Raw genomic sequence first — 21953 nt, 5'->3', positions numbered from 1 at the left:
TGGGGTCTCCTTTCTCTCTTCTAAATTAGACTCCATAAAATCCTGCCATCATTCCAAAATGTGATTGGCTGGCTTTTGTTTTATATGAGAATTTAAACTCTTAAGCTAAAGAGAAATATCTAAAAACTAAAATGTTAGGTTTATACTATTTGCCAGTGGGGTTTGAGGATCTCCCATGTGCCCATGAAATCATACTTGATACTGTATTTTGCTTTACCTACTTAGGTCAGAAATTCTGTGGTGTTCCTGGACACATAGGGGAAATTTGGACCTCACATGGAATATTCCAGAAGTTTCTAAAATCAAAATTACAGTAACTTTTTACAGAGAAAAAGGATGTATTATATATACTACCTTATAGGAAGTACAATGTGCGTGAAAATTTTCTGTTTTGTGCTATACAGCAGTAAAAAAAATGAAATCTGGTCATTTGCAACAAAATGGAGGAATCTGGAAAACATCATGCTGAGTGAATTAAGCCAGTACCAAAGGGACAAACAAATATCATATGTTCTCCCTAATTGGTGACAACTAACCGAGCACCTAAAAGGAAACCTGTTGAAGTGAAATGGACATTATGAGAAACAGTGACTTGATCAGCTCTTGTCCTGACTGTTGATGTACAATGTAATACTTTATCCCTTTTAGTATTTTTTTTTTTGTTCTATTACTATTGGTTGAACTTTGTAATTAACACACAATTATTCTTAGGTGTGTAAATTTAACTGAAAAGTGATCCCTGTTAAATCTAAGAGTGGGAATAACAGAGGGAGGAGATGTATAATTTGGGACATGCTCAATCGGACTTGCCCCAAATGGTGGAGTTAGAAACGTGCCAGGGGATTCCAATACAATCCCATCAAGGTGGCATGTACCAATGCCATCTCACTAGTCCAAGTGATCAATTTCAGTTCACAATTGATCACACTGATAGGTCTAAGAGTCAAAGGGATCACACAAACAAGACTAGTGTCTGCTAATACTAACTGATAGAATCAAAAAGGGAGAGAACGATCCAACATGGGAAGCAGGATACACAGCAGACTCATAGAATGGCAGATGTCCTAAATAGCACTCTGGCCTCAGAATCAGCCCTTAAGGCATTTGGATCTGGCTGAAGAGCCCATTAGAGTATTTCAGGCATGGAAAGCCAAGACACTCTCGGGGGGGGGGGGGGGGGAGAAAACCTAAATGAAAGATCTCTGTGAGTGAGATCCCAGTGGAAAGAACAGGTCATCAAAGAAGGAGGTACCTTTCTCTGAAGGGAGGAGAGAACTTCCACTTTGACTATGGCCTTGTCTAAATAAGATCGGAGTTGGCAAACTCAAGAGGCTTCCATAGCTTGGCAACTCATGACAAGAGCCTAGGGTGATTACTGATGCCATAAACAAGAGTGTCAATTGTTAAATCAACAACAGGAGTCACTGTGCACTTACTTCCTATGTAGGATCTCTGTCCTTAATGTGCTGTACTATGTGAATTAACGGTATAACTAGTACTCAAACAGTACTTTATACTTTGTGTTTCTGTTTGTGCAAACTGTTAAAATCTGTATATAAAGAGAATTGAAAATGAATCTTGATGTGAATGGAAGGGGGGAGGGAGAGGGAAAGGGAAGGGTTGCAGGTGGGAGGGAAGTTATGGGGGGGGAGCCATTGTAATCCATAAGCTGTACTTTGGAAATTTATATTAATTAAATAAAAGTTAAAAAAGAACACTATGGAGTTATTCAGGAAAAGGCACTGTATTATTGAAATAGTCACTTACCTTGATTTTTTTTCATTATTATCTGTCAGGATGAAAACAATGCAGAAAGCAGTTAGTAATAAGATAAAATGTAACATAGTCATTAACAATTTTTTCTCTGGGAAAATATTCTTCTTAAATTATTTTTATTCATAGACCATTACAAAATGATTTGGGTTTTTTGCCTTTCATCCCCTTCCCCTCTCCATACACATACACATACATATACATACTATCTCTATATTATAGAAAAGGATAATCTTTCAGGTTCAGAACTGCTCCTTTGACTACATTTCTAGACTTTTTTCCAGAACATAAAATATATCAAATGAAGACAATTTTTTTAAATTAGTTGAATATAATTTAATTTTTAAAATCATAATAAAAAGATCAGAATTTACCTATTTAAAATATAGATGACAAATTAACTGGACAGTAAGATGTCATTGACTCTTTCATACTGGTAGAAGCCACAGAATTAAGCACCGTGCTGTCTTCTCTAGCACAGGTCAGAACAGATGGAGAGTAGGAGATGCAAGTCAGGATTCAGGGTCATAAGGCCAGTACCCTAAGGTACTTTGTCACTTTCTGGGTCTCCTGGCATTTTAGTTTATTTAAGTAAGAATAAAGAGGCATTAAAGGATAGCTCCTTGAAATTTCACTGGCTTGTGGTTCATTTGTTCCTACCTCTCTTTGCACAAGAGACAGTGACAGACAAAGAACACTTACATGATCCATCTGATTCAAAACCATGATTCTCCTCTCCAAATTTCTTCACGCTACGAAGAATTACTGAATCGGACATGGTAACTGCAATCTGCGGCCAACAACCCTACAAAATAAAATAATCATTGAAATTCTTATCTCTTTTTCTTAATCAAAGTAGACAAAGGAGAAAACAATGTGGCTCAATAAATTACCTTTATTAATCAATATTAGATGAAAGCTGCTTTCTAATTATTTAATAACTCCATAATTGAGCCTACTTATGAAGAAAGATAAATCTAAACTACTGAAAAGAATGGTTTGCTCCAGTTGGTGGATGGACTGGTTGTTTCTAATTTATTTGTTCTTTCTGCTTATTTATACTTTATCTGCTTCTTGAGTCAGTGTCTATTGACAGATGAAACTCAAAGACTGCTGCGTAGGCTTCAGTGCTCCTTTGTAAATTCAGCAGAAGGCAAAGTGCATTCAACTAGAACCAGGAGCACAGAGGAGGGACATTCTGTGAATTAAATGTCCATGTCTACAGAGTTGAGGTTAGTCTTACTGACAGTAGAAAAACAACTTGGACTTCAGGACACAGGCTTCAGATTCGACACAAAGTCCATGTTTTACTAACTTTTTCTGCTTCAAAAATACAGCAACAATGGCTAACTATATTTTTTAAGATGCAGTATGATTCAGTAACTGGTTGCCTGGGGCTGGGATAGCTTTGAGTAGGGATAGGGGGATGAGCAGTGACTGAATTCTAAATTTGGATTGTGGTAATGACTGCACAACTCTGCCAATATTCTAAAACATCATTGAATTGTATGTTTTCGGAAAAAAAAAAGGAATGCTAATTTATTTATTTGAAAGGCATAGTGACAGAGAGAGAGAGAGAGAGAGAGAGAGAGAGAGAGAAGGAGAGAAAGAAAGAGAGATCTTCCAGTTATTGGTTCACTCCCCAAAAGGCTACAATAGCCCAGGCTGAGCCAGGCCAAAGCCAGGAGCCAGGAACTCCATCCTGGTTTCCCAAATGGGTGGCAGGGGTCCAAGTACTCAGACCATCTGCTGCTGCCTTTTCCTGGCACATTAGCAGAGAGCTGGATCAAAAATAGTTCAACTGGAACTCAAACTGTCATTCAGATATGGGATGCCAGGTTTGTAAACAGTGGCTTAACCCACTATACACAATGCTGCCTCCATGAGCTGTAAACTGTAAACAGGTGAACTTTACCATATATGAATTGTATTTCTAGCAAGCTATTAAAAAAAAAAGGTCATGTGAATGATTTTTTTAAGATTTATTTATTTAGTTGAAAGGCAGAGAGTTACAGAGAAAGACCTTCCATCTGTTGGTTCACTCCCCAAAAGACCACAATGGCTTGTGCCAAAGCCAGGAGATTTTTCTGGGTCTCCTATGTGGGTGCAGGGGACCAAGGATTTGGGTCATCTTCCACTGCTTTTCTAGGTACATTAGCAGAGAGATGGATTGGAAATGGAGCAGCCAGGACCCATATGGGATGCTGATGCCACAGGCCATGGCTTTAACTCATTGTGCCACAGCACCAACCTCTAAATTCTTAAAGATCCAAATTTATAATGATTATAAAAGGTCTAGTATAAAATCACAAAAAATGAGTGAAAATTAACAGGTAAAAGGAATATATCAGAAGTGGACATTCAGGGGGTCGGCACTGTGGTGCAGCAGGTTAACACCCTGGCCTGAAGTGCCGGCATCTCATATGGGCGCCGGTTTGAGACCCGGCTGCTCCACTTCCAATCCAGCTCTCTGCTATGGCCTGGGAAAGCAGTGGAAGATGGCCCAAGTCCTTGGGCCCCTGCACCTGCGTGGGAAACCTGGAAGAAGTTCCTGGCTCCTGGCTTCAGATTGGCACGGCTCCAGCTGTTGTAGCCAATTGGGGAGTGAACCATTGGATGGAAGACCTCTCTCTCTGCCTCTCCTCTCTCTGTATAACTCCGACTTTCAAAAAAGTAGTGGACAATCTTGCGATGAAGATGCCCAAGTCCGACATCAGAGCACCTAGGTGATGATGCCTGACTCTGGCTGCCAACTCCAGCTTCCTGCTACTGCAGACTCTGGGAGGCAGTAGTGAGGGCTTGAGAAAATGGGCTCCTGCCAACCACATGGGAAACCTGGATTGCATTCCTGGCTCCCAGCTCTGGCCCCAGCCCAGCTTAGGCCTGGTCTTCGCAGGCAATTGGAGCATGAATCAACAGATGAGAGCTAGGTCTGTTTCTCTCTCTCTCTGCCCAAATAAACAATTTTAAAGGATATATCATGTAAATACTGATTTCTCAAAGTTGGTACATTAATGTCAGAAAAAGTATAACTTATTTTCAAAGCAATAATGGAGATAAAGAGGGACATATAATAATTAAAGGTCCAACCCAACAAGAAGACAAACCACTTAATTATTGGATTGTATATAATTAACAGTCGAACACAACAACACAACCTGCAAGTGCAATAGGAGATTTAAAGCCATCATTGTTAGAAATCAGAAAATTAGAAAATACAGATAACATCGTTGAAAAGTACAATCAGTAATTTTACTTAATACCTATAACGAAAACTGCAACCAAGACATATAAATTTTTTATTTATTCAAGAAATACATTTTAAAGATTACATTTGGCTTCTACAAATTTTTATTCAAGACATACATTTTAAAGATTACATTTGACATATTTATAAAATTTGGCCATTAAAAAACCACCAAAAATTTTAATTTTTATATACAACTAGCTATATATTTCCTTTTTTTTTTTTTTTTGACAGGCAGAGTGGACAGTGAGAGAGAGAGAGAGAGACAGAGGGGAAGGTCTTCCTTTACCATTGGTTCACCCTCCAATGGCCACTGTGGCCGGCCATTGCACTGATCCAAAGCAATGAGCCAGGTGCTTCTCCTGGTCTCCCATGGGGTGCAGGGCCCAAGTACTTGGGCCATCCTCCACTGCACTCCTGGGCCACAGCAGAGAGCTGGCCTGGAAGAGGGGCAACCAGGACAGAATCTGGCGCCCCGACCGGGACTAGAACCCGGTGTGCTGGCGCCGCAGGTGGAGGATTAGCCTATTGAGCTGCGGCGCTGGCCCTAACTATATATTTCTACAAATAACTCACTCTTATTCTAAAGAGCATATATTCTGAGACAATGCAATTAAACAAAAATAAATAAACATGAGTAAAACATTCAGTAAAACTGTGCATTAACAACTTTAAGATACATATGAAAATAATAAGGATTAAAGGTGAAATCACAACAGAAGTTAGAGAATATTGAAAACATAATGTCAATAAAAATTTGCATGATGGAGTTAAAAAGATACTTCAAGGTTTATTTGTAAGCATGAATACATTTTGGTTTTTAAAAAATTGATACATGATTTACATTCTAATCAAGAAACTGCAAAAAAGATTAATAAGATATAAAACAAAATAAAATGAAAAACATAGAAATGATAGACTAATTCAAAAGCTAGTTCTTGAAATATTAAAAAATAGATAAAACTCAACAAGACTGATGAAGAAAAGAGATATAAATCACAAGTAAATTTTTTTTTTTTTTGACAGGCAGAGTGGACAGTGAGAGAGAGAGACAGAGAGAAAGGTCTTCCTTTGCCATTGGTTCACCCTCCAATGGCCGCCGCGGCCAGCGTGCTGCAGCCGGCACACTGCGCTGATCCGATGGCAGGAGCCAGGAGCCAGGAGCCAGGTGCTTTTCCTGGTCTCCCATGGGGTGCAGGGCCCAAGCACCTGGGCCATCCTCCACTGCACTCCCTGGCCACAGCAGAGGGCTGGCCTGGAAGAGGGACAACCGGGACAGAATCCGGTGCCCCGACCGGGACTAGAACCCGGTGTGCCGGCGCCGCTAGGCGGAGGATTAGCCTAGTGAGCCGCGGCGCCGGCCAAATCACAAGTAAATATTAACGGATAATGAAAAGGGTAACATAACAAACAGAAAACTTTAAAATCATAAGCAATACTATGAATAACTTTGTGGTAATAAATCTGAAAAACAGGATAAGAGTAATTTTTTGAAACAACATGAATTATCAAAATCCATTCTGAAAGAAATAGGAAACTTAAAAGTAAATGCCTATTAAGAACATTGACTCAATGTTCAAAAGCTTCTAATCCCAACAAACAATGAAGCAAGAAAAATATTACAAGCAAATTTTAACCAAACTCCAAATAATAGGTAATTCTAATATCACATAAATGGTTTTGGTAAAGAGAAAACTAGGAAAAGTTGCCTAACTTATTTTATAAAGGAAGTGTAATTTTGACATCAAAACCAAGATGTTAAAGGAAAGAAAAAAGTAGGCTTAAAATCACTTTTAAACCTTTTTAAAACGGTATAACTAGTACTCAAACAGTACTTTATACTTTGTGTTTCTGTGTGGGTGCAAACTGTTGAAATCTTTACTTAATATATGCTAAATTGATCTTCTGTATATAAAGATAATTGAAAATGAATCTTGATGTGAATGGAATGGGAGAGGGAGTGGGAAAGGGGAGGGTTGCAGGTGGGAGGGAAGTTATGTGGGGGAAAAGCCATTGTAATCCATAAGCTGTACTTTGGAAATTTATATTTATTAAATAAAAGTTTAAAAAAAAAACAGCTAAGTAATGAAGGGAAGTAGTCTTCAGTATGATGTGTGCTACACTATATGGAATGGGTTCACAAAGACAGTGCTAGGGAGGCTATACTAGAAGATTTATGAAAATTGGTGAAACTGCACCTATAATTGTGTTCTTACTGTCTCTAAGCCACAATTCTAATGTATTGTACTTGATCACTGAATTTGTTTACTATGATCATAGTTTGGTTTAAATATCTAAATAATATCTGTAGGATTTTTATGTGTTTGATTTTTATAGTATTGATGGGGGATATTCTTGGACTACAAGGGTTATTGTCAATGTGTTATTTGTGTTTTAATAGAATAATTTCAAATGAGAAACTAATTTTATAGGTAATATTTAGAGAATTCTATAACTATATTTCACAAACTATTAAAATACTTTTGTATTAGAAAACATATTTTTTATTTATCATTTAATTATTTATTTATTTATTTTTGACAGGCAGAGTGGACAGTGAGAGAGAGAGAGACAGAGAGAAAAGTCTTCCTTTTGCCATTGGTTCACCCTCCAATGGCTGCCATGGCCGGTTCACCGGGCTGATCCGAAGCCAGGAGCCAGGTGCTTCTCCTGGTCTCCCATGTGGGTGCAGGGCCCAAGCACTTGGGTCATCCTCCACTGCCCTCCCGGGCCATAGCAGAGAGCTGGCATGGTAGAGGGGCAACCGGGACAGAATCCGGCACCCCTACCAGGACTAGAACCCGGTGTGCCAGCGCTGCAAGGCAGAGGATTAGCCTATTGAGCCATGGCGCCGGCGGAAAACATATTTTAAAATGCTAAATAAGATGTTAAATATAATTAAACAATTTATGAAATAAATACATAATGAAGCTGTGTTGATTCTTGGAACACAATAATTATCTAAGGTAAAAAGGAGTTTACCATTTTGATAGATGCAGAAAAAGTATTCTATAAAAATCAATATCTATTTTTAATTTTAATTTAGCAAACCCAATGAATACATTTTGTTTCATGATCAACTGTGAGTACCATAACCACTCACTGGCATCTCATTAATCCTGATGTAGCCTGCTGCTTCATTCTATGTTTTTGGATTTGTATGTTTTCCATGTTTATTTTTGTTTGTTTTGTTTTTGGTTTTTGTTTTTAAGAGGCAGAGAGAGAAAAACAATGGGCAAGGCAGGCAAAGAGTTCTCATCCACTGGCCTTACTCCCCAAATGCCCACAAGCTGGGTCAAAGCCAAAAGCCAGGAATTTAACCTGAGTCTTCCACAGGGGTAGCAGGGAACCAAGCACTTGAGCCATCACTTCCTGCCTCCAGGGTATGCATTAGCAGGAATCTGGAATTGGAGGGAAGGGGGAGCCCCATCATGGGATATGTTTTTTCACTTCTCCTCCTCAGTTCTGATTTCTCCACGTCTCACGTCAGAGAGTGGCAATCATGGTGCTAAAATCCCCTTGCGGGATTGGTATGAAAACGGAACGACACTGCATCTTGGAAGTGACTGGCACAAGCAGTAGGCAGCTACTATGTTCCCTTGGTTCCTTTTGTTCTCTTTGCCCTTCAAGCTCTGACTCAGCTGTGTTGCCTCTCCCGGACTCTGCTTTTGGGGCTCATTTGCAACAAAGTGCACTTCATAAAGACCAATGGACTGTGGACCCACAAACTACTTTTTGCTTTCCCTCTGTGCCCCCTTGGGGACTTCATACACTAGGTTTCATTAATTCAGGTTTGCTCCTTTCTGAATGCCCTTACACATGACTTTCGTGATCTCTTTTTCACCATGAAAAAGTAATGTTCTAAAAGCCAGCTCATACAAGGCCTAGCTTACTATCCCTGCAACATGGTCAAAGACTACCAGGAACAATGCTGCATTAAACAAAATGGGCTTATTGCTCATGGCAGCAAGAGAGGACACACCATGGTGGTCCATGGGGTGTCTCAGGAAGAAGGCATTACAAAGAACTTATTACTGCACCCGGCTCCAAATAGGTGATTTGGGGAAGGGTCTAAGGAAGTGAGAAGCTGCTCTAGATTGGATGCTGTCAGGAAGCTGGAGCAACTTTATAATTGGGTAAAGAAATAGCCATCACTGGTGTATGGTATTTTGTGGTTGCACAGTGATGTTGCTTTTTCTTTCTTTCTTCTGCTGGTTCACTTCCCAAATGATTGCAATAGCCAGAGCTAGGCCGATATGAAACTAGGAGCCAGTAGCTTCTTTCAGGTCTCCTACATGGATGGGTACAGGGGCCCAAATACTTGGGCCATCGGCTGCTGCTTTCCCAGGCTCATTAGCAGGGAGCCAGATCAGAAGTGGAACAGCCAGCACTTGAACCGGCGCCCATATGGGATGCTGGTGCCGAAGGCAGTGGCTTAACGCATTATGCCACAGCGCTAGTCCCGATCTTGCTTTTTCTATGCTTAAACAAAATTTGGAACTGGCCCTATGTTGTGCCATTCCATTATGATCTCAGAGTAACTTTGTCTGAGGCTGTATTCTGTGAGATTGTTACATCTAACAGGGAGTAAGAATATCACTTAGCTATAATACCAAGCCAACCACACAATGCAAGAGGCTGTTCTTTTCTTGTTTTTGTTCTTGGGTCAGATGGATTGCTTGAAATCTTGTAGACTTCTTTTTCCTTTTAACACACCAAGAAGCTGTACTTAAAAGATGTGTGCTATCCAGAGTATGCCCTTTGAAGGCCATTGCATTGAAAATATTAGTTACTTGCAAGCATTCACAAAATCACCAGGAATTTTATAACACTAAGTTTGGGAAAGTGCAATGCAAAGCCAAAATTACTAGAAAAAAACAAACAATGGCTTTACTTGTGATCTTTTTACAGAGCACATCATGTTTTCAGAATTGGATGTTAGATGAATTGTTTCTCATATCATCGTAAATGAAGAAAGAAACTCATACATCATTAGACAGCATCTCCCCCCACTGGCTAAACCCCTGTTGTTAGATGGAACACAGAGCAAATGCTGGAAAATATCTCTGCTTGTTTCTGAAACCCCACAAATATCACGAGAAACTAGTTCTTAGTGACAAAAACATTTGTTTTAGTACTTGGTATTTCCTTTGGTCTCATAGTGCCATGGTGTTTAATCATATTATTTTCTCCCATCAACACAAACAAATGTCACATTATCTATACTTTGTTAGCACCTAAGTTAATTTGATCTGGGTATCACATATTGCAGGAAGTTTTAATCAAAATTTCTTAACAATTTACAACAAAACAAGAGAATTCAGAACTGAAAATAAGATTCAATATTATTTCCTTTTTATTCTGCATTTTTACATATTAAATTATTTTAACTTCCACATATTGTCTTCTGCAACAAATTGAGAATTTTTAAGGCCTTTCAGAAAAATCTGTTTTCCAATAAATTTAAGGGAACCCAGGAATTAAAAAGAATTTGAGGTCTCTAAGCACTTGTGCAGACTTTTTAATGCTAGAATTGGGTGGCCAAAGAAGTCTTAATTGCTCATGCCAACACCAGTGTCCTCCTCTATAAATGACATGTGGTCTATAACCTGCCCATCACGTGTCACTCTGTTGACCTATCCAAGGTTGAAGTTTTCTTTTGATAATTTGTAATCTTATCTACACAGAAACACACATTGGAGGACAATCTCCTAAACCAGACATATCAAAGGTTTTAGCTTCAGAGCATTAATGACCACTGCTGGGGAAGAGAAAGAAGAGGAACGGACCAATACCTGAATGGGTCACGTAAGAAAGTCTGGGACACTGACAGACTTCAGAAAGGGGACTGAATGAGCAGCACCACAAGGAGGCTTGAGACAGTCAAAACCGGGAGACACACAGGGTTCTACAAGACACCCTGGGTGCAAATCAAAGACCTCAGAGTATGAAAGGTTAGTGCTCACCACCAGCCATTATACCATGGCTGTTAGGTACCAACCTCTGGATGGTCTTGCTGTCACCAAAGCCTGGGGTCAACTCTAGCAACTGGCTACTGATATGGCAAAAGAATTGAGACTTCTTGATTATTAGTGCAAACAAAAGTGTGCTTTCACAAAACCAAGTGTGTGAGTTTTTTTTTTTTTTTTTTAACAAAGCTCACTGGTATTTTTCCTTTGAGCAGATTATTTAATTCATTCACTTATCTGCAGCACAGACTCACATATACTACACCCTCAACACAACACACACACCTATTCTAAGAAGAATGGATGGAAAAAATAGCATTTCTATATACAAGACCACAACTAAGAATCATCAGTATTGTATATAATATTACAAAATCACTAAAATATTATGCAAGTTCCTATCATAAAATTTTTTACCGCATGACAAGAGACCAGCCTTTAGTCAATCAGAAACATAATGTCCCACAAAGTGAGAATTAAATGGAATAGCCCCAAAATTTATTAAGTAAGTATAAGCCATTTACCTGTGTATGTAGACTTGAAGAAAGCAGAAAAAACCAATGGTTCCACTGTGGAAAACCGGAGTTTTACAACCTTTTTAAACGTCAGTTTTCATCATTCTAAAGCACTGAACAGAAGTCAAACTTTTTCGAGAACATTATCTATTTACTTACAGGTCAGTGCCCCATAGGCCAAACTAAGCACAGTTCAGTGACATGTGAGGAAAAGTCAAACATACTCAAAGCAATAACCCCAAACCCAGAGTGCACTTGGGGAACTCTCTGAGCTTGTCAACAGGCTTCAGAAAATGCTGATTGTCCTTCAAAAACAGGCAAGAATACAGGAGGCTGAGAAGCATGCCTGTCATTCTGACCATGCCAGCTCTTCTTTTTCTAGGACCTTATTTTTGAAAAGTTACTTAAAAACATAAGACAAAAAAAAAATACCTTCAGTTTAAAAGATGACCCATGGAAAATCCTCCGGTTGCAGGCCCCTGATGTTCCAGAGCAAGCCCCAGAGCTCCTTGGCAACAGATAACCTAAAAACCACCTGAAACAGCCTTTTGTTCAAAGCTCTGAAAGCACAGGTGACCCTTGCACCTTGGTCTGAGTAATCAATAACCTCAGGCTCTGCCCATCGGATGAAGCTCTGTGTAATTAGAAATTAATGATTTTAAGGGATTAGATTAATAGACATGTCAAATAAACACATAGAGCTTCTCACATGGTGTGTTCCGGCCATGTCTCTTCTTCTTTCTACCTTTTTTTTTTTTTTTTGTTCATCTTTCCACTTTATCTGTAAATGCTGATTTTTTTACACCTCTCTCCTCACAGGAGTTAACCCTTCCCTAAGTGTACCTCACTGTGATCTTCAGTGTTGAATACTATCACCTGATGTTTGGCCAAGCCTTTGTTGAATACTGGCCCAGCTGAAGACTTCTGTTTGTGTCACCTTATTTGGGCTTCTCAATTTGCCTGGGATCCAGGTGCACTTGTCAGCATTCTCATTTTATAGTTGGGGAAAGCAAAGCAAAGAGAGGTTAAATAATCCGCTCAAGGGGGCACTGAGGGAACATGCGCATGGGTGTCTGTAGCAACAGCAATTGCAAAAGCCCTGGAGCAGGAGCACACCTGATATGGATAAGGAACAAGGAAATCAGTGCAGCTTCTGCAGAGCAGGGGAGCTGCGTGATCTCACATGACAGTAATTCTGAAAGCGTGATTCCTGGACCAACAGCAACAACATTACCCACTAGAAATATATGTTCTTGGGCCTTACCCCACACCTACTGAATCAGACATTCTGGAATGAGGGCTCAACAAGCTGAAGCTTGAGAACCATTACTGATGAGCCTTGGAGGTCACTGTAAACAAGTTTGGACCATGTTTCAAAATCATAGCAAAAAATCCTCAGGGAGGGTTCCCAGCCATGGAGAGAGAATTCAGCCGGCAGCTGTTTTAAACACCATACTGAGGATTGTTCTAGGAACTGTAAAACAAACAAAAGAAGTCACTGTTGCTGCACTCCTTGAATCATTCAAAAAAAAAATTACTGAGCATCTTTCATTTGTAAGACATCTTGTCAGGTATTATGATAGTTACCAAGTTGTGTTTATTGCAATCAGTACCTTTGAGAAAGTTTAAATCTTATAGAGAAGATAAAGCTTAACATGTAAAGCACATAAAAATAAAACAAAATGGAGCATCAAGTGTCATAATGTTCAGTGTGGATCTTAAGTATTAAAAAGGATTCTTCAGGATGGACTGGAGTCATTAGGGAAAGATTCTTGGAGAGGATTTGAGTTAACCCTCCAAGTATGGGAGGGGCCAGGTCACAAACACAGTGTGAGGAAAGTTGTAGAACAAAGGCAGGCAACATTGAAAAGGACAAGATGGCTGCTGAGAGGGGAGGCTAGTGGTTGACGAACAGAGGCATAAAAGTTGGTAGAGACAGGTAAAGAATGGCTTTCAGTGGCAGTAGAATGAGTTGCAGGCCGAGTAAGACCAGAACTTCAGTCCATGGTCAGAAAGGGTCAGTGTTCACAAGGCAGACAGAGGTGTGACAGAAATGACGTAGGAAGGAAGTCTTGCACATGGACACTGAGCACAGACACTTTTGCTTGGTTTTTATCATCATGAAAACCAACATAAACTGTGAAAAGCCAGCATACATCAGCTGACACCAAATAATTGGCTATGTTTTTGTGACACAGAGAGAAGTATCTAAATTAGAGCTTCCTTGGGTAGCTTTGTATTTTTAAAGTAAGACATAAAGAAGGATCATGGTTTCTATAGTTTAATTCACTGCAGAGGGATGCCAAATGTTATATGTTTGTGGAGTCATGAAGAACTGTCTTCATCTCCTAGTTATGCTACTCATTTGCTATGCGACTGAGCTAAGGTTGTGCTATTTGCTAATTACTTCTCCCTCATACAAAATCCAAAAGGCCTTTAACGGGAGGAAGTTGGTCACAATGGGTGTGAGGGAAGGTGTTTTGCTCCATAGTCATTTAGGGACCCAGGCAGAGGATCTACAATCCTCAACATTGGATATTGACATTTATCCACCCTACAGGAAAAGAGAAAATACAGAGTGTGATGAGTGGACAGTTTTCACGAGTTAAATCAGCAAGCGGCATCCTTCCACTCACATCCAATTGTCTAGAAATCTGTCCAGGGCAACACCAAGTTTTGGCTGACTGCTGGTCAATTTCAAGTGGTGGACTTTGGAATCACAAAGATTTGAGTTTGCTTTGTAGTTACTTGACTCCAGTCTCCGTCATTCTCAGTTCCTTCATCTGTGAAATGGGAACATGAACATCACATTATAGGATGGCGAGGCCACAGACTCCAGGCAAATCTACCAGTGGTGGAAAATTGCTTTGAGTATGGAGGCAGAGTGGTTTGGTTCTCCTCCAGCATGAGTCATCAGTGTCGCCAACCAGTTGATCTGACTCCCAGAGATTACACTATCAAATTAGCAAGTTTTAGTTTTGAGTTTGAGATTCTCATCTATCTTAATGGTTTGGGGATGCCCAACCCACACCCTGCCGCTCCCTTGCCCACAAAGGAATGACACTGTTCGCAGCTTATCGGTCTTCAGCAGACTTTTAATCGGAAAATAACAGGGACAGAGAAAGAATGAGAGGAGGAGAGTGGACAGGAAAGCCCCCTTCCTCAGCACATAGCTTATATACAAAATCTGGCCAATTGCAAGCGGGCTCAAGTCCATGCACGGAACACTCCAATCCGCTGTCTGTTCACGCAGTGTGCACGCGTTCTCGGGCCAATCAGATGAGGTGTCACGCAGCAGGCAGGCTCACCGCGCGGTCCTTGGCGCCATCTTGTTGTTTACAACATTCTCAACTCCTCTGGAAAGTCCTGACTGTGGGAAAGCATTGCCCTAACCGAAACTAGCAACATCCGCCTTGTGATAAAGACACAGCAACAGCTATCAGACCGACCTTGACGTGGGGGCTCCATGGCTGCGCATCCCATGGAGCCCCACATCTCCCCCTTCTTTATTATTTAAATGGCATGGAAACGTGCCTGTCTTAGGTACCCAATGGCGCGCTACCTGCTTACACGTCATGGAGGTAATAGGAAGCCTGTCCTACCCTCTGTCTTAGGTTGCTAGGAGCGCCCATCAGTGTTTACCCGTCTTTGACTACCGCTCCATCATGCTAAGCCATACTTCTTTATTGGGGTGAGATCACAAGGTGGCCAGCATAGCCTGTTGGATTATCAAGTTGGTATTCTGCTGACGGAGTGCTAAGGCTCTGATCCATCTGGCTATGAAGGCAAGGCCCAGTAGTATCATGACACACAAGCAACCAATAGCGACCCATTCTTTAACTTGAGCCCTGTCTTAGGTAGGTACAGGATGTGGAGTGTCTTACCCATTTTTGAGTACCATTTTAGCCCAACATTAGGTGAGAGATGAAACATACAGCCAAATATTAATTATTTTTGATTACAAAGGAGGTTTGGTACAAAATTTTAAGTGATGAATGTCAGTCCATACAGACTGTAGCGAAGATAGCACAAATTGTAGAACACATGGAAAACATCCCATACAAAGTATGAAAATCAGTAACAATCTAGCCCGCATTAATAACCAATGAATCCACTGAAACCCTTCAAATGTTAGTGGGTTAGTAATAAACATATGTTGCATTTTACTCTTAAGTTTATCCATAACAGACTCTATATATGGCATTGTTAGTAATGTTAAAACAACATTCCCCTGGAACAGATTTACAGCTTACATGATCTTTTAACAGCAAATAATCGATAGCTGCTCGGTTTAAGAGTACTCCTGAATGAACTTGATCCAATTTTTTAGCTATATTGGATAGCGCAGTAGCAGTAAGATTGATTGTTTTGGTCATCAAACGTGTAAGCCTTCGTAGTCCATAATTATTTCCATATGCCAATCCAGGAACTCCCACTAGCTGTATAGCCATGGTGAAAGCAGGTCTCCAATTAAGATGACATCATCATCACAGTTCTCAGGTAATGAGCATCACTGTTGTGCCTTTGGAAATACAGATGTTAGCATTGGGGCCACACGGCCCAGTGAGCAGTTGTGAAAATCATTAGGGGCTAACAATGTAAAAGCAAATTGGTTGCATAAAAATACCCATCCCTTAAGAGCCCATGTCCCATACCAGTACTGGATCAGGTCCATTCCATTGATTGGTGATAGGATCCTTTCATTTTACCATTGTTCTTACCCCAGCTGTTTGTGGATGCCACTGTTGAATAGCTGCAAGACGACCATCTTTATCCAATGTGAAAAAATTTAAAATGAATAAAGCACGTGAGAGCCATTTGTTAGGAGAATGGGCAAGAACCCTAAACTCCCCCTTTTGTTTATATCATTAAAATATTGTTTTAAAGTGTTATGTGTATGTAGAATAATGTCTTGACCCTGAGGATTATAAGGAATATCAGTAACATGAGATAGAAAGTTACACAAAAATTTCTAAAAGAGGCAGAAATATAAGCAGGTCCATTATCCATTTTAATCTGCTTTGGAGTTCCTAGGGAAGCAAAAGCTTGTAAGTAACGGGCAATAACATGTCTTGTAGCTTTACCTGTATGTAAGGAAGCAAAAATAAGTTTAAAACAAGCATCAATAGACACATGTATATATGTTTGTTTACTAAATTCCATGAAGTGGGTGATATCCATTTGCCATGGTTGATTGGGGGAATAAATCACGAGGAATAATGTGAAAGTGAGGTACTGGTAACTGGATGGGGCAAGTAGAACAGAATTTTACAATTTGTCGAGCTTGTTCTTGAGTAATATTATGTTTTAAGTGTAACGTATGAGCATTTAAATGATGTAAAACGTGATCTTTTGTTGCTGTAGCAATAGAATATATTTATAGAGCAGAATCTGCCAAATGATTACCCTCTACCAATGGTCCAGGAAGATTGGAATGTGCTCAAATATGACCTATAAAGAAAGGACAGGTATGCTGTCGAATGACAGTGCAAATGCGAGAAAACAGAGGAGAAGCAGCTGAGGATCCAGGAAGGAATGAACAAGTGTCCAATTGAGGCACTGATAGGAACACATATTTGCTATTGGTGTATATGTTAACCGCTACATCCAAAGTAGACCGCAATGCAAGTGCAACAGCAACTAATTCAACTAGCTGTAGAGATGAAAAAGAGGTGTTAATAACTGTATGGTGACCATCACAAATTACAGAAGCTTGACCTCCTTTTAGGATATTGAATAAAGGATTTCAGACCACCCACCTATGTCTTCATTTTTTTCCTATTTGTCTTCTGTTGTGTTTATTAGTTTTGGTTACAATGTATGGGAAAGGCTTTAATAAAAATTTTGGAAAAAAAAAAAAAAAGGATATTGAATAAAGGTTTAAGGTCTCCTGTTGTGAGGTGGAGATGTACAGAAAGCAAATTAATATTCCCTAGAAGTTTTTGAAACTTATTTAAAGTCTGTAAAGAATCCAATTGTAAGGTGACTTTTTGTGGAAGTATTTTTCATGGGTACAATTGGAAGCCTAGATATTGATAAGGATATTGAAGTTGTATTTTTTTAGGGGCTATGATAAGACCAAAAGCAGATAATTGCTCTCTTATTACTGTATCACCAAAAATTCCTCGGGTCCAGCTATCAAAATATCATCCATATAGTGTATAATACATAAATTGTTATATTTTTTGTAAATATTTTGAAGAGCAGCATCAATGAATTGTTGGCACAAAGTAGGGCTATTAGCCATTTTTTGAGGTAAGATCCTCCATTGGCATCTTTGCATAGGTTCTTGAAAATTTACTGATGGAACACTGAAAGCAAATCGGGGACAGTTTTCTGGATGTAAAGGTATAGTATAAAAATAATCTTTTAAATCTATTATTGTAATATAAGAGTCCTTTGGAATTGCAATTGGCAATGGTAAACTTGGTTGTAAAGCCCCCATAATTTCCACAGTAGCATTAACAGGCCTAAGGCCTTGAAGCAATTGCTATCTCCCAGATTTCTGTCTGATAACAAAAATAGGACTATTCCAAAGAGAATTAGAAGGAACTATATGTCCTGTTGTTAATTGTTCTTCCACCAATATCTGTGCAGCATTTATCTTTTCCTGCAGTAAAGGCCACTGATCCACCCACACGGGATTATCTGATTTTTATTTTATTTTATTTTTTGCATGGGGCACAGACTGACCAGTAGCCATCAAGGGAAACCCAAGCCTCTCTGGTCATGATTGACAGTTAAAGTAACTGGAGATGCGATGCTTTGTTGTTTGTCTAAACCCTTACCTGGCAAATGACCTTGTTGAAGTATGTTAATGGTAATAATCTTATTTGGACTGTGTATTAAAGCCCCCATTTGAGTTAGAATATCACGTCTCCAGAGATTAACAAGTAATGCAGCCAAAATATAGGGGTAACAAGCTCCAGCATTACCTGCTTCATCCTCCATTGCAGCAATTTAGAACTTTGTGTTAATCTTTGACTCCGAGCAATACCTTGCAACTGAGTTATGGTAATTTTCTTTTTCCAATTTGTGGGCCAGCTTGCTGCTGAAATAACAGAGACATCAGCTCCAGTATCTAAAAGACCACTGAATAACTTTTTATTTAATTTTAAGAAAAATTTGGGTCGGTCCTTAGTTATGGGTTGTATTCAATAAGCATTAGAAGATCCAAAACCGTTATTTTCTCTTTTATTTAAAAAAGACCTACCAATTGAAGAGAAGGGGAACAGAATCAAGTGAGCAATGCATTGTCCTGGAGGTAAAGTTACATTATTGGCTTGAGTCATAATTTTTATCTCACCAGTAAAGTCAGTGTTTATAACTACAGGAAAAACCTGTAACCCTTTCATAGTTATACTATTTCTGCCCAGTAGGAGACCAAAAATCCCAGTAGGGAGGCCTCGTGGGCCCATCTCAGGGGTCAATACTGTATAGGAGGTGGCACTGAGGTCCAGTCCTGCACTACCCTCTGTGACTCCGTGGAGGAAATTGACGGATTTAGGGTGTTCTGTTGAGGAACAAATGTCATGGCCCCCAAAATTTGTTGGGATGGGGCCTGGGGCCAGCCCCGCTTTTAGTTTTCTGAACTTTATTTATTTAAGGAATTATCGTTTTTATCAGTTTTGGAGTGACATTTATTGGTCCAATGCCTTTCCCTTTAGCACCAGGGGCAAATCCCAGGAGGAGGGGCTTTTGGACAATATTTGTACATGTCCCTGTTGCCCACATTGATAGCACCCTCATTTATCAGGCATAGTCCTCCTTGTTGATTTTTGTAATGACATACCAAGCAGAGTGGCAGGTCCTGAATGCTCTGTTTTTTAAATTAATTTATTTTGTTAATTTTTTATTAAAGGGACTGTTACAGAATACCTCAGCCACAATAGCCAATCGATTCATATCTGCGTTGTACTCATGTTTTGTAGAATTTACAGTACTATGGGCATTACTAAGCAATTTTTACACAGCACCAGAAAATGATCCATACTGAGAATTAAACATCATTAGTAGTCATCACCCGCATGTTCAACGTCCAGCATGACTGCGTGTTCCCCGGGGATGGAACAGCAGCAGCAGAGGCTTGCTCCGGCTCTCCCTTAAAGCCCCCAAGGACAAGGGTGGCTCATTGTCAAGATCTTAGGCAAGCAGTGCGTCCCATCCCGGATCTTGGCCAGAGAGCTGAGACACGAAGCATGCCCACCTGTTTATCAGAAAACATTCCTTTATCCCCTCCCCAGGAGCTGGCCAGGCTCCCAAGGAGCAGGAGAAGGTCATCCGGCAGACAAGTTACTTGTTTATCAGAGCCAAACAAAGATACAAGCCTCTCCATCCCAAAAATCTGTCCTTACATTTGGCCCTAGAGTTGCACCATCATACGAATATAATACAAATTTTCTATACAAATATACAGCCAGCAATCAAACACAATAATATTCAATATGTTTTAAGGATAAATTGAAACATATCTGAGGGAACTAGCCTCTTATTATCTGTAATTATTACATGTCTGCAGGTGTGTGGAATCTTAACTACTTGTGGCATATTTTGACTTACATTTTTTTTTTTAAAGCAAACCAAGCATAATCTGCTCAAGCATTCCTATCAATAATAGGGGTAGAGTTAGTACATAAAACAAAAACAAAATGGGTAGTCCGGACACTTTGTCACCACAATTTCTCATTGCACATAGTAATATTAACTTTATAACAGAGAACATTTACTTCAAATGAAATATTTAAATGCAAGGTGAGGGCTGTCCAGTGTACACTGATCTATATTTTTTACTCCCAGTGTTTCTTATCCACAACACCCTCTTCAGCAAACCAAGGACTAATTGTTTCAACAGCACTGATAAACTGTTCTACGGTTAACTTCTTTAACCCTATTCTCTACATCTGCAACAAAGTTTTCACAGCCTTTGTCACGGCTTGCTTTTTTTTTTTTTAACTTTTATTTAATGAATATAAATTTCCAAAGTACGGCTTATGGATTACAATGGCTTCCCCCCCATACCGTCCCTCCCACCCACAACCCTCCCCTTTCCCACTCCCACTCCCCTTCCATTCACATCAAGATTCATTTTCGATTATCTTAATATACAGAAGATCAGCTTAGTATACATTAAGTAAGGATTTCAACAGTTTGCTCCCACACAGAAACATAAAGTGAAAAATAATAGATGATTTTTTTAAATGATGATGAAATCAGATCAGACCTATTGTCATGTTTAATCCCAGTGAGAGTCAAGTTGGGAATTGATAATTTCTTTCTTTCTTTCTTTTTTTTTTTTTTTTTTACAGAGGATCAGTTTAGTATGCATTAAGTAAAGATTTCAACAGTTTGCACCCCCATAGAAACACAAAGTGAAATATATTGTTTGAGTACTCGTTATAGCATTAAATCTCAATGCACAGCACATTAAGGACAGAGATCCTACATGAGGAGTAAGTGCACAGTGACTCCTGTTGTTGACTTTACCAATTGACACTCCTGTCTATGGCATCAGTAGTCTCCCTATGCTCCGGTCATGAGTTTCCAAGGCTATGGAAGCCCTCTGAGTTCTCCGATTCTTATCTTGTTTAGACAAGGTCATAGTCAAAGTGGAGGTTCTCTCCTCCCTTCAGAAAAAGGTACCTCCTTCTTTGAAGACCTGTTCTTTCCACTGGGATCTCACTCGCAGAGATCTTTTGCCAGAGTGTCTTGGCTTTCCATGCTTGAAATATTCTCATGGGCTTTTCAGCCAGATCCGAATGCCTTTAGGGCTGATTCTGAGGCCAGAGTGCTATTTAGGACATCTGCCATTCTATGAGTCTGCTGAGTATCTCACTTCCCATGTTGGATCACTCTCCCCTTTATTTATTTTATCGGTTAGTGTTAGCAGGTACTAGACATGTTTATGTGCTCCCTTTGACTCTTAGTCCTTTCATTATGATCAATTGTGAACTGAAATTGATCACTTGGAATAGTGAGATGGCATTGGTGCATGCCACCTTGATGGGATTGAATTGGAATCCCCTGGTATGTTTCTAACTCTACCATTTGGGGCAAGTCAGCTTGAGCATGTCCCAAATTATACATCTCTTCCCTCTCTTATACGGCTTGCTTTGTTTCTTTAAATGCACATTTAAGTTTTTTCTGAGGAAGTCCCAATGTTGCTTAGTCACGACTCCTTTTTCAAACCAAGGACTGACTATTTTTATAGCATTAATGAACTGTTCTATGGCTCGCCTTGTTTAACCCTATTCCCTGTATCTGTAATGGAGTCTTTATAGCTTTTTTTTTTTTTTCCTAGGGGCCAATTTAGGGAGAGTCAATGGACGATACCGCGGCAGCAGTTCGTCCTCTAAGGACAAATTTGCTAGCCTAGTCAAACTGAGATATAAATGAGATGGCCCCCTCGAGCGCAGGGGCGCACTCGATGGGGGATGGTCCTTCACTGAATTT

The 21953-nt window shown here is 39.7% G+C and overlaps 1 protein-coding gene across 3 annotated transcripts in view; it reads right to left on the bottom strand.

Moving 5' to 3' along the window:
- Positions 1-12080, bottom strand: part of ABCB11 (ATP binding cassette subfamily B member 11) — a 110455-nt gene extending 98375 nt beyond the window's left edge. The window contains exons 1-3 of one of the 3 annotated variants that reach the window (XM_008258414.4): positions 11937-12080; positions 2476-2578; positions 1768-1789 (exon numbers count right to left, since the gene is read on the bottom strand). In XM_008258414.4, coding sequence (XP_008256636.2) covers positions 1768-1789; positions 2476-2551 — 98 coding nt within the window. In that variant the 5' untranslated portion in view covers positions 2552-2578; positions 11937-12080. 3 annotated transcript variants of the gene reach the window in all.
- Between the last annotated feature and the right edge of the window lie 9873 nt (positions 12081-21953).

This window comes from Oryctolagus cuniculus, chromosome 3, assembly GCF_964237555.1.
Source record: "Oryctolagus cuniculus chromosome 3, mOryCun1.1, whole genome shotgun sequence".
Classification (NCBI taxonomy): domain Eukaryota; kingdom Metazoa; phylum Chordata; class Mammalia; order Lagomorpha; family Leporidae; genus Oryctolagus; species Oryctolagus cuniculus.
The sequence above is the reverse complement of the archived record's forward strand: the minus strand, read 5'-3'. Positions and strand labels throughout refer to the sequence as shown.